Below are 13,606 nucleotides of genomic sequence, written 5' to 3'. Positions count from 1 at the left end.
CTCCCTTTTTAAATGCAGGAATAACATTAGCTGTCTGCCAGTCCACCAGCACTATTCCCTTTTCTAATGAATTTTTATATATATATATAATAGTGTCTCTGCTATCTCTTCCCTCTTCACACTTCTCTACATTAAATTCTATCTGCCGTGTGTCTTGCCCATTTCACCAGTCTGCCTATGTCCTCCTGAAGTCTGTTACTATCCTCTTCACTGTTTACTACATTTCCAAGCTGCAAACTTTGAAATTATTCCCTGTATACCCAAGTCCAGGTCATTAATATATATCAAAAAGAGCAGTGGTCCTAATATTGACCCCTGGGGGACATCACTGTATACTTCCCTCCAGTCTGATAAACAATCATTTACCACTACTCTCTGCTTTCTGTCCCTTAGCCAATTTCATTTCCACGTTACTACTGCCCCTTTAATCCCATGGGCTTCAATTTTGCTAACAAACTGAAGAAGGATTTGAAGCAAAACAATAAGTTACCATTATTGTTTTCCTCCTGTCTTCTCCTGCAGGCACTGCCTTTTTTTTTTATTCGTTCATGGGATGTGGGCGTCGTTGGCAAGGCTGGCTTTTATTGCCCATCCCTAATTGCCCTTGAGAAGGTGGTGATGAGCCGCCTTCTTGAACCGCTGCAGTCCGTGTGGTGACGGTTCTCCCACAGTGCTGTTAGGTAGAGAGTTCCAGGATTTTGACCCAGCGACGATGAAGGAACGGCGATGGTGTGTGACTTGGAGGGGAACGTGCAGGTGGTGTTGTTCCCATGTGCCTGCTGCCCTTGTCTTTCTAGGTGGTAGAGGTCGCGGATTTGGGAGGTGCTGTCGAAGAAGCCTTGGCGAGTTGCTGCAGTGTACATGGGCACTGGCTGCACCCTGATACCTTTCCCACTCTTCACATGTGAACATGGACAAGGAGTTTCGGCAGGCTATTGAGGCAGGGTGGGCATCACAGTTGGGCCGATCTTACCCTCACCCGATGCCCACACACATGCACGTGATTTCCAATGGGGAAAGCCAGGAATATTTTATTCCCCCTCTCTTGTCCTGGGACCAGTTGTAATGAAGTTGCTGCTTCCTTGGCTGAGATTGGCCATCTCAGGAGGGTCTAGAGTTGGCTGCATCTAGTGATACCACTATTCCCGGCCAGATTAGAGATGATTGGGAAATTCCCCCTCTAATCATGCCTGGAGACCGCACTGATGTAAGTGACTGGGATTGATTTTATGCACATAATTTATGTAACTATCCTCCACTCATTGCATTTTGCTGGAGAAATCACCCGATTTTATCTGGGGAAGTTGCTGTTTGAATCAGGCCATACGGTGCATTTACCACAGAACCACTAGAGGGAGCAGTACTACAACTTTGAAGAGAGGCAAACGGAGGCAAACTGATTTGATAACATGGGTTTTCAGTGCAGCGGGAGTCACTGGTTATTGTGGATTGACAGTAACTGCAGGAACCCCAGGGACAGTATTCAGCTCGACTCCTGATTCAAATGTTCTTTGATCCAGTTCTTCAGGTGGTCAGCCTGACCTCAAATGGACCACGTACTTAGCAAAAAAGGGATATCTTTGCAACGGTTTGCTGCAGCTAAACACTTTTGACTTGAGAGGATCAGTCAGTACATGGGTAGAGTTTAAACGTAGGAACATGAGTCGGCCATTCAACTCCTCGCGCCTGTTCCGCTGTTCTGTTTGATTATGGCCGATCTGTACCTCAATTCCCTTTACCCACTTTTACTCCATATTCCTTGATACCCTTATTTAACAAAAATTCAATTGACCCAACATCCAAAACATTCTGGGGTGAGAATTCCCCATCTCCACTGCCCCGAGTGTGGAATGTCAGTCAGTAATGAGCTGTTGGTGGCTGATGATAGTCAGAGTTACACTAATCAAGTTGTAACTATAGGAGAATTATTCATTTATTCTGTATTTTAGTAAGAGGAGAGGGACTGATTTTTTTGCCTACAAATAATAGTTTTGATAGTCCCAAGTTCACTATTTGCAGAATCCACTGTCAAACCTGTCTTACGTCGCCCGTTTAAGACGGAAATGAGGAGGAATTTCTTCTCCCAGAGGGTCGTGAATCTTTGGAATTCTTTACCCCAAAAAGCCGTGGAGGCTGAGTCATTGAATACATTCAAGGCTGAGTTAGACAAATTTTTGATCAGCAAGGGAGTCAAAGGATATGGGGAAAGGGCGGGAAAGTGGAGTTGAGGTAAAAATCAGATCAGCCATGATCTCGTTAAATGGCGGAGCAGGTTCGAGGGGCCGAATGGCCTGCTCCTATCTCTTATGGTCTTACCCTCAAGTAACAAAGACACAAACGAGTTAAACTCCAGCGCACCCTGTTACTGATTTGCTTTAGTCTGCCCTGTTGTGAGATTGTAACCTCACACTGTTCTTCTGTGATGCTCGGAGTTGATCATTTCTGGTTGGGTTATATCAATATATATTGAGTTGCTGCATGTTGTAATTAGAAAATGCGGCAGCCAATTTGCACACAGCAAGGTCTCACAAACAGCAATGTGATAATAGCCAGGTAATTAGTTGTTGGTTGAGGAATAAATATTGGCCAGGACACGGGGAGAACTCTCCTGTTCTTCCTTGAAATAGTGCCACGGGATCTTTTTCGTCCACCTGAGAGGACAGACAGGACCTCGGTTTAATCTCTCATTTGAAAGATGGCACCTCTGACAGTGCGGTACTCCCTCAGTACTGCACTGCAGTGTCAGCGAGGAGGGAGTGCTACCCACTGAGCCACGGCTGACATGATGGCATCTTAGCACATCTTATCACTGAAGTCTTCTCTTCTTTTTTTTATTCGTTCATGGGATGTGGGCGTCGCTGGCGAGGCCGGCATTTATTGCCCATCCCTAATTGCCCTTGAGAAGGTGGTGCAGTCCGCTGCAGTCCGTTTGGTGAAGGTTCTCCCACAGTGCTGTTAGGAAGGGAGTTCCAGGATTTTGACCCAGCGATGATGAAGGAACAGCGATATATTTGCAAGTCGGGATGGTGTGTGACTTGGAGGGGAACGTGCAGGTGGTGTTGTTCCCATGTGCCTGCTGCTCTTGTCCTTCCAGGTGGTAGAGATCATGAGTTTGGGAGGTGCTGTCGAAGAAGCCTTGACGATTTGCTGCAGTGCATCCTGTGGATGGTACACACTGCAGCCACAGTGCGCCGGTGGTGAAGGGAGTGAATGTTTAGGGTGGTGGATGGGGTGCCAATCAAGCGGGCTGCTTTGTCCTGGATGGTGTCGAGCTTCTTGAGTGTTGTTGGAGCTGTACTCATCCAGGCAAGTGGAGAGTATTCCATCACACTCCTGACTTGTGCCTTGTAGATGGTGGAAAGGCTTTGGGGAGTCAGGAGATGAGTCACTCGCCACAGAATACCCAGCCTCTGACCTGCTCTTGTAGCCACAGTATTTATGTGGCTGGTCCAGTTAATTTTCTGTGGAACACAGTCTACTTTTGACACCAGAATCTTGCCTCCTTCTACCCTCCTCCACTATTGCCAATAAAGGAACAGTCCCTCAAACCACTACCCATCCTACCACATGACAACACTGTAGCCCTCTTTTCCCCTACATGACCATACCAGTCATTATCCATCAGTGAGGACATCGACAACACGTAATTTCCCCCTTTCCTGTCTAACTTTAACCCCCATCGGGAACAAGGCGCCATGTCGCTGCATGTTCTATTTCATTACATTGACTTCCAGTCACACAATCAACCAACTCTTCCCTCACTGCCCAAACCGGTCTTTATTTACTTATTCTGATCCTTCTCCTAGATGCCACCGGAGGGCCGGGATCACAGGAGTTGATTGGCTGCTCACGATCTACAAAAGGCTCATGGGACTGAGATGGCCCTCTTCACATGGCGGCTTGCTTCTTGACAGCTTGTTCTCACCTCCCATGTGCCCCCTGGTGTAGCGCTATGAGGGGGTGGGCTGGAGGCCTGGCACGTGCTGCTGTCCTGAGGGACAGCCCCTATCATGCGTCCGCGTCTCCTGGGTGGCTTGGTCCTCATCATCCTCTTCATCATCATTACCATCTTCCTCCTCCTGTGCTGCCCATTGCTGTGGTGGATTTACAGGGAAGAAGCCAAGAATGGGTGAGCAGGATTTTCCTGCTGATTCAGCTGTTTGCATTAGTTTTACACCAATTCGACACCAATGCATGCACAAATGGGTGCACCAATGGGTGTGCAAATGGGTGTGCAAATGAGCATATCCTTAAAACTTGTTCTAGAGGCCACTGGTGGATGGCACACATTTTTAAAGGGTGCAAGAGTAGTGTATATCACATTGAGGAAATGCTGGGCCCATGTGTCTTTTCTTTACTTGTGGTGTCAAGCATGCAGTTAATTGCTGTAGGAGGCTTTGATGGAACAACCTCACTTGTGTAGACTAGGCTAATTCCCTCAATCGGCTCAGCAGGTAAATACACTGCTGTGATATTGAGCCGTACAGATCAGGAATTAAGGTCGTAGAATTGACTTCTTCTCTGCATTGAATTAGCTCGTCTGTGCTAGGGTGCCTACAATTGGCCTCAGCTTCCCTGGACTAATGGGGAGAAAAATTAGCCAGAGTTTCTGCTCCCGAGAAAATGTGTGTGTGGTAGAGTTAGGTGAAGGTAACAACAGAACAACAACTTGCATTTATATAGTGCCTTTAACATAGTAAAATGCCCCAAGGTGCTTCACAGGAGCGATTATCAAACAAAATTTGACACTGAGCCACACAAGGAGATATTAGGACAGGTGACAAAAAGCTTGGTCAAAGAGGTAGGTTTTAAGGAGCGTCTTAAAGGAGGAGAGAGAGGTAGAGAGGCGGAGGGATTAAGGGAGGGAATTCCAGACTTTAGGGTCTAGATGGTAGAAGGCACGGCTGCCAAAGGTGGAGCAAAGGAAATCTGGGATCCACAAGAGGCCAGAATTGGAGAACACAGAGATTTTGGAGGGTTGTAAGGCTGGAGGAGGTTATAAAGGTTGAAATAAATGTGAAGAGCACCTGCATGCAATGTGGGGAGCGGGGTGTTGCAAAGACCCAACTGATTCACTAATGTCACCTGACCCTCTACCCAGTCTGGCCTGCATGTGACTCCAGTCCCCATGCTATGTGATTGACTCTTAATGCCCTCAGGGCAACTAGGGACGGCATTAGAACATTCAATTAAGGACGTACCATTCTTCGTCACCTTTTTGGTCACCTGTCCTAATGTCTCCTTCTTTGGCTTGGTGTCAATTTTTGTCTGACTACCCTCCTGTGAAGTGACTTGGGACATTTTGCTATGTTAAAGGTGCTATATAAATGCAAGTGGTTGTTGTTGTAGTGGTACTACTCTAGCAGCCAAGAGGTCATGAGTTCAGACCTCGGAGGCCATGAGTTCAATAAATTTGCGGCTGGTGCTGGAAGATGACCATGAAAGCTGCTGGATTGTTGTAAAGGCCCAACTGATTCACTAATGTCACCTGCGCCTCGACCCAGTCTGGCCTTCATGTGACTCCAGTCCCCACACTAAATGGTTGACTCTTAATGCTGTCAGGGCAACTAGGGATGGGCAATCATTGCGGTCTTGCCAGTGTCGCCCACATCCCAAGAACAAATTAAAAAGCAAGGGTTGATTTGGAGTTGGACGTGTCACCAGTTAAGTGGCAAATAGTGAAGTGTATAAATCAAAGCAGGAGGTACTGAATACTTTTCAGTTTTCTTCTTTTCACTTCTGAACAGACTGCCTCATGCTGGGAGATGGGTTCAGGGGCACAAACAACCTTTCCACCAAGGGGCACCCTTCATTTGTGAGCTACATAGTAAAGAAAGGCAAGCTTGCATTTATATAGCACCTTTCACAACCTCAGGATGTTTCAAAGCACTTTACAGCCAATGAAGTACAGTCACTATTGTAATGTAGGCAACGTGGCAGCCAATTTATGCACAGCAAGGCCCCAAAAACAGCAATGAGGTAATGAACAGATCATCTGTTTTAGGTATTGGTTGAGAGATAAATATTGGCTAGCACACCAGGAGAACTCCCCTGCTCTTCTTCAAAATAGTGACAATGAATCTTTTACATTCACCCAAGAGGGCAAACAGGGCTGCCGTTTAACATCACCTCTGACAGTACAGCACTGAAGTGTCAGCCTGGACGTTGTACTTTCAAGTCTCCTGGAGTAGGATTCGACCCTATAACCTTCTGACTTAAAGGCAAGAGTGCTACCCACTGAGCCACAGCTGTCACCTCAGTAGGTAGGCCAGCCATAGGCTTCCTGCAGGTGCTTGTGCTGCTGGTCGGGTATGGAGGTATTTCTGGGGGAACACTGAACCCCCTCCCCATACGTAGCCCCAAAAGGGACGTTGGAACAGAGAGGGGAAGGGTGGGAGAAGCACCTGTTCTGCCCAGCCCCCCCCCGCCCCCCCATCAGAAGGGGGGAGACCCAGTGGAATTGGATTTTGCCCCAATATCCGGTCACTCTCCTCACGGGATGCCTGACGTCTTTTCCACAAAGAAATGGAAATTCTGGGGCTACATTTTATCTCCTTCAATGGTTTCCCTTTTGTTTCATTTATTCAGCTTTGGAACCTGAGATTTCTCTCTTCAAATCAGATCTTAGCCAAAGCACTAAAAATGGTGCAATTTAATAATCTGACTAAACTGTCTGTGGCTGATTGGCACCGTGAATATTCCAAGAATCTAAATACGTGTTAAAATTAGCAGATTGTCCAGGAACTGAAGGAGGAAACAGGTCCCACTGATTGAGGCGTTGTGCCAGCGCTGTTAAACATTATTTGCCTTCTTCTGGCATTTATACCTCCACCTAAGTCGCAGAAGGAGGGATCTAAAAGAGCTCTGTGATATAGTTATTAAAACAATCAGCTATGTGAGCTGTGTTCTTCCTGTAATGTTTGGCTAATGAGATTTTTATTATTAAAACAAAACTCATGGGGCAGAGAAGAAAGGCACTTGGTACAAAGACAGTGGACATTTTACATTTCCAATTCCAAGTCAACTCAGAACTGTTGATTGCACTGAAAGGGTGAGGGGAAGAGGGAGGGGAAGGGAGAGGGGAGGTACTACAATTATGCTACTGCCCCCGCCCCCCCCCCCATGGGCTAGGCAGGAGCAAAGTTGTCCAGGGTTCGTACTTCTGATTGTTATTGAGTGATCCCTGCTTGAAGAGTGTGCGTGTGTAGACGCTGGCTGAGGGCAGGGCTAGGCCGGGCTATAAAGCTCCCATGGTCGAATAGCTTGCTGACATGGCCTGTGAAGCGTAATGCAGCAAAAGTCAGCACTTTCAGGAGTGGAGACCACTTCATCTGGTCGGGGAGTCACCAACGAGGGGGATCTTCAGTTTAAAATTGTCACTAAGAGACGGAGGTCAGAGGTTAAGAGAAATGTCTTTACTCGGAGGAATGTTAGAGCATGGCGGGGCACTGCATCTTTTAAGGAAGGTTTGGATAAACATTTCAAATGAAGATACAGAGCTATGGGGAGAGCGCGGGGCAGTGGGATTGGCCTTGGATTGCTCTAGCAAAGACAAATGGCCTCCTTTCTGTGCTGTAAACTTCTACGGTTCTAGACGAAGAGAAAGTTGGAAAATTGGGGAAATTAAAAAAAATCAGAATTGTAAACTTGTATAAATAGCCCATAGGAACATAAGAACATAAGAACAGGAATAGGGCCATTAAACCCCTCGAGCCAGCCATTCAATCAGATCATGGCTGATCTGTACCTCAATTCCATTTACCCACCTATGCTCCATATCCCTTGATAACCTATCGATCTCAGTCTTGGTAGCTCCAATTGTCCTTGGGTTTAACCAATTATGGAATTCACTCTCTTGAAGGATGGGGACTGAATAACAGATGTTCCCCACACTCTGAGCTGACATAGAAAAGAAACTCTCCTTGTCTTCTGATTGAACAACCTGCTGTTGGTGATTATGATACTGATCCATTCAAGCAGGAGAGCTGTCTAATTCATTCATGGATTGTGCGTTTATAACAATAATCACATTAATATAAGTGCTTTATTGTATCGGCCAGAAAATCTCTAAGTGCTTTACGATTTTTTTCTCAAGTGACCGTTGATATGGAGCCTGTCTGTGCCTGCGACATCCCATAAACAACAATGAGATGAGCAACCAGCTTTTTTTTGGCTATGTTGGTTGAAAGAGATACGTTGGCCAGGACACGAGGAGAATTTCTTTTTTGAGTAGTGCCATGGGGTGACCAGGAAGACAGCACCTCAGTTTTACATCTTATCCAAAATGTGGCACCTCTGACAATGCAGCATTCCCTCACTACTGTGAAAGAATTTACATTTCACGAATTGGATAAGGGATATTGTTGGCTAGGACACCAGGGAGAACTCCCCTGCTCTTCTTCTGATAGTGCCATGACGAACTTTTACATCTATCTGAGAGGGCAGACAGGACCTCAGTTTACTGTCTCACCTGAGAGACGGCACACTCCGACAGTGCAGCCCTCCCTCAGTATTGCACTGAAGGATCAGCCCAGATCATGTGCTCAAGTCTCTAGAGTAGAACTTTGAACGCAGGAATCTTCTGACTCAGCCGCGAGAGTGTTACCAACTGTGCCACAGCTGACACCCATACTGCGGTGTCGGCTTAGGGTATGTATTTATTAGCTATAAATTCCACCTGTTGGAATTAAGATCATTTTCTGCAATTCCATGTGCAGTCTCCTGTACCTCTCCATTAAGATGTCAGCCTCGCCTCTGAGTCACAAGGTTGTGGGCTCAGGTCCCACTTCAGAGACTTGAGAACATAATCTAGGCTGACACTCCAGTGCAGTACTGAGGGAGTGCTGCACTGTCGGAGCTACTGTCTTTCAGATGAGACAGTTTAAACCAAGGCCCCACCTGCCCTCTCAGGCAAACAAAAAGATCCCATAGCACTGTTCGAAGGAGAACAGAGCAGTTCTCCCTGGTCAATATTTATCCCTCAACCAACACTTAAAAACAGATTATTTGATCATTTATCTCATTGCTGTTTGTGGGATCTTGCTGTGCACAAATTGAGGCCGCATTTCTCTACATTACAACAGTGACTACACTTCAAAAGTGCTTTATTGGCTGTAAAGCCACTTTGGGAGGTCCTGAGTTTTTGAAAGTCGCTATATAAATGCAGTTTCTTTCCTTTAATTGGAGAGCGGAGAGGGAGCCTCTTTAGCCAAAGGATTGCATTAGCAGACTTGTCACACCACGTGAACTGAGGTGACTGTTTTTTATTTCATTAGCAATCAAGGTAGAAGCTGAGATTTTCAGTAAAAGCCCTGACAGACAGCCCCTTGCAATTTTATTGCGGGGTCAGTGTGTGACGGAGGGAATCTGTGCAGCCATGTGACTGTGCAATGGCATCTCAAACAAAGGGTTCAAGGATGAGGATGCTTGATAAGGAGCAGCCGCTGAAGAGATATCTAGTCAGAGAGAGAGAGAGAGAGCTCAGCTATTCCCTCGAACTGCTTCCTCTCACAGAGCTGTACAAAATGAGCTGGTACATGCAATAAGCGAAATAACACTGATCTACAGATTGGCTCAGCGACAGGTCCTCTGCAGTTTTTTGGAATGCTGCACATTCTCAGAGGGTTTGGCAAACATTATTTTAAGTGTTCAAAAGAAATGTTCTCGCACATGGGTTAAATTTAAAACGCGTTAGTTTAATAGATGAGGCGTTGTGTATTTGGGCAGATTTGTATAAATATGTTTCTTTTCTCTCTCTCAAAAAAGTGGGTGGACCCTGGAGAGACAGAGAGAGGCATTAACAACAAAGGATGACAGTGATTCTGACACATGCCACAGACTTGATCTTAACACCGATTGTGTGTTTATAATTACAGCTTCCCTCAGAATCTAAGAATATTTCCTTATAGTTTCCAGAAGGTGAAACAAGCAGTCTCTGAGCCGTTTTAGTAATGTGAGGGGGGGGAAATAAACATTTTAAATATAAAATGAGAGGATTTGAAAAAGTTTTAACATTTCACACAATTTGTAACAGCGGCGGTAATCATTTCAGATCCAACCTCCCACACGTTTAATTTTAGAAGTTTGTATTTTTTTCCCTCGGTGTCTATAACCTCCTTGTGCTGTGTTTTTTTTTTAGATTGCCTCCTCCCTCCAAGCTTCTGGTGGTTGGCTCCAGGCTCCTTTATAAGCCGCGTTTGGCTCTCGGCTAAATGGACAAGTTCTACAAGTAGCAGGGAAGAGGGAGTCGGCTGCAGAAAAGGAGCTTTAGCTCTGAATGATCAGACTCCCATCGCCAGATTTTGATATTTAAACAGAAAACCCAGCAAGGAGCCCGGACGCAAGGTGGGGACTGAGGAAACATCTGCCAGAAGCTTTGAGAGACCTCGAATTCTTCAGCAACCAGGACCAGAGTTGAACTTGAGATGCGGGCTTCGGATTCACACCACTAGCCGCCTGATCACCTCCTGTTGCTCCTCTCTCCTTAACACTTTTTTTTTAAAAAAGAAGGCGGTTTCTTGCAATCAAACAAACAAACAAAAATATGAATTCTACTTTCTTCAATCAGACTGTAGTGGAGGAAGGATTTTATTCCAGTAAGGGCCATGGTCTGGGGACAGTCCTTGGATGTTGTAACCAGACCGCAGTGACTACTGATGGGTCCCTGAATCTGAATCAAGAGGAGCAGAAGCTCTTCATCATGAGAGTGGTGCAGATTGCTGTCCTCTGCGTCCTCTCTTTGACTGTCATCTTCGGCATATTCTTCCTGGGTTGCAACTTAATGATCAAATCGGAAAGCATGATCAACTTCCTGGTGAAGGACAGGAGACCTTCCAAGGATGTGGAAGCTGTGATAGTTGGCTTGTATTAGCAGGAGCCTCGCTTCACATTTTTAACCAGTGGGTTACTCCTGATTGTACATTGACCGCTGGAAATCTCCCCCAGGACAGGGAGGGGGTCCCGGGGCAATCTGGTGAAGTGGTGCGGTTAGAGCACGGATCGGTGGGTTTGAGCAAAAGAGAGAGAGGAGAGAGAAAAAGACTGCACGAGAAATAAGAGTTTCTTAAAAAGAGTTTCTGGGAGACTGTTGGGATTTGTGGGATGGATGTCTTGTGCCCTTGTTCAGTACAGGGGGAATTGTGTTGCATGCAGAACCGAGTAAGTCTGAATAATCATTTTAAAAAAATGCATGAAAATATCACACGAATCAAGATGGGAATGTGAAATGGGAGGAAAGGGGAATCGTACAGTTGGGATCTTACAGCGAATGTTGCATGTGAAGGTACCTTCGAATCATTCTTAAAAATTGACATGTAATGTACATGAAACGGACTCCGAATTACAAACAAAAAAAATCTAAACATTTTGTAAGATATTTTCTTGAGGACTAATTTATAATCGCATGTATTTTTTTCGCGAGTCGGTGCCTGTTTTAAGTCTCCCAGTCTGTTTTCAGTGCCTGGGTTAGTGTCTTGCATCGAAATTACAGCATGGTTTATATCGGTTCTCCAGGGAGCCTGTGATTTCCACTTGATGTGACTCCGTTATACAATGCGACTTTTAAAGTTTCTTGTTTTTAAAACTGTAATGCAAAAAATTATTGATAAAAATATTCCAAAAAAAATACTTCTACGAGTGGTTTGATAATTATTGCTCCATCCCCGAGAGGAAAATCCCCAAATCTTTAATACAGGACGGTCCTGATACATTTAAATTAATTGTATTTGGGAAAGGGAGCAATCTGAACAGGAATTAGGTTCGAACTATTTAAATGCATCAGCTCCCCCGGATATACTTGGGTCATAACAATCATTGGGTTCTAGACAAAGTTTATAAATAACAAATCTCTGATATACAAACATGGTGTCTATTACTATAATTCCACTCTGTTATACATCTTATATGTACAATATCTGATATAACACGCACACACGCTTCAGGCGGGGAGCCTCACATGCGGCAGGTGCTGTCCATCCAGTTCTTTGCCATTAAAACCGATGGTTGAAAATTGTGCGCAGTTTGTGGCGGAATGTCTGAGTTCTGCGGCTGGGTCTCCTATAATGACCCCCCCCACGCAGATTCTGTTCTCAGTTACAAATTCGAGAAGTTTTCTATATAAAATGCCGTGGTCTTAAACCAATTGCTTTCAAACTCTAAATATTGATGCGTTTCTGAGACCCCCCCCTTTCCAACTTCTGACTGTCAGCTACCCAAAGAAAAAGAGTGCAATAGTGACAGAGAGCATCTGACGACAGACAGAAGCTGACCCTGGGATCTTCCTTTGTAGTCTCCTGTTATAGCTTCTTGAAACAGTCTGGGATATCTCAGAACCTCTCTGGTATTTTGCATGAATGACTTGAGAAATACATCCGCCCTCCACTCTCACTCCCTGACCTGCAACCTCCCAGGAACCCTCTCCTTCGGACACTGACTCCCCCCACCCATACACAAATAAGGTTGTCAGCCGTCCAGGATTGCCCTGGAATCTCCAGGAATGAAAGATTAATCTCCAGGAAAACTGCTGCCAGAAAAATCATAGGGGCATTAAAAAAATTGTGTATTCATTTCATTGATAACTTACGTTTATTAGTTATAAAATATTGGCGATGGGGAGAACAGTTTGACCAGTCGGAGGTGGGAGGTCATGTGATGAAAACTCCAGGAATACAGCCAACTAGAGTTGGCAACCCCACCTTGTAAAGGGCCAGCGGAATATCTAGAGTGGTGCTGTGCTGGGAGTTTGCTGTTCAGGTCCCAGCCGTTTCCTTTGCCTATTTTGCAATAACTGAAGTCTTTGCAAACCTATCTTAGCTTTTGCAGTACTGGGACCTGCTGTAAAAACACAACTCAATCTTTTCAAATACAGAGGGGAAAATGTGCAACAGAGTGAAGTAGAATGTAAATTCACAAGTCATTTTTTGCTTTGCAACATGTTAAAATATCTCCTTCACTTCTCTTCCCAAATGCTGATAAATATAATGGACCAGGGGCGGTGTTTCTGAATGAAAACCTTGTTTCTTAAGCATATATCGATGTGAATTTAGTGGGGTTCGCTGTATTTAATTCCCCCGGTCACTGGAGCTGCATTCATGCAGGAATTGAAAGTTAATTTTCAATGTCTGTTGGTACGACCCTCCCACCCACCACCTCCCAAGATCACTGTAGTGGAAAAATAATCAGAATGAGCCCCTGTCACATTGTTACCCACCTCCACAGTGATCCACAGAACCCCTGTACTTTCCTGTCACTCTGAGACTGCCGGTCTCAAAGAACCAACTGTGGGTCTCAATCCCTTCTTGTTACTCAGCTTTCTAACTGGAGCAGAGGATACCAGCAGCAATGGTACATCACACAAACTGTGTGTGTGTGTGTTTGACGCTTCTGAGGAAATTCAGAATTCAAAGGGGGTTAACTGGGATGTCTACAATAGAGTTTAGTGAAATACATAAGAACAGAAAACGCTGGGAATACACAGCAGGTCGGTCGGTACCTGTAAAGAGGTTTATTTGTTCTCCCCTCTTTGTTCTGGTCAGTGTAGACATGGTTTTACTTACCATCATACTGAGGGGGGGGGGCGGGGGGGTTGAGGGGAACACATTATTCCCCT

The 13,606-nt window shown here is 45.3% G+C and overlaps 1 protein-coding gene across 3 annotated transcripts; it reads left to right on the top strand.

The window, feature by feature from the left end:
- Positions 1 to 9,465: 9,465 nt before the first annotated feature.
- rprml (reprimo-like) lies at positions 9,466 to 11,612 on the top strand. 3 transcript variants are annotated; one of them, XM_067969266.1, is made up of 2 exons: positions 9,466 to 9,532; positions 10,139 to 11,612. In XM_067969266.1, the coding sequence occupies exon 2, from the start codon at positions 10,544 to 10,546 to the stop codon at positions 10,868 to 10,870; it is 327 nt and encodes a 108-aa protein (XP_067825367.1). In that variant the 5' UTR covers positions 9,466 to 9,532; positions 10,139 to 10,543; the 3' UTR covers positions 10,871 to 11,612. The 3 variants fall into 3 exon arrangements, with proteins under 3 accessions (XP_067825367.1, XP_067825366.1, XP_067825365.1); XM_067969265.1 differs by having other exon boundaries at positions 9,468 to 9,583; XM_067969264.1 differs by having other exon boundaries at positions 9,468 to 9,623.
- Positions 11,613 to 13,606: the final 1,994 nt, after the last annotated feature.

Source organism: Heptranchias perlo, chromosome 30, assembly GCF_035084215.1.
Source record: "Heptranchias perlo isolate sHepPer1 chromosome 30, sHepPer1.hap1, whole genome shotgun sequence".
NCBI lineage: Eukaryota > Metazoa > Chordata > Chondrichthyes > Hexanchiformes > Hexanchidae > Heptranchias > Heptranchias perlo.
This window is presented reverse-complemented; position numbering and strand designations above follow the sequence as displayed.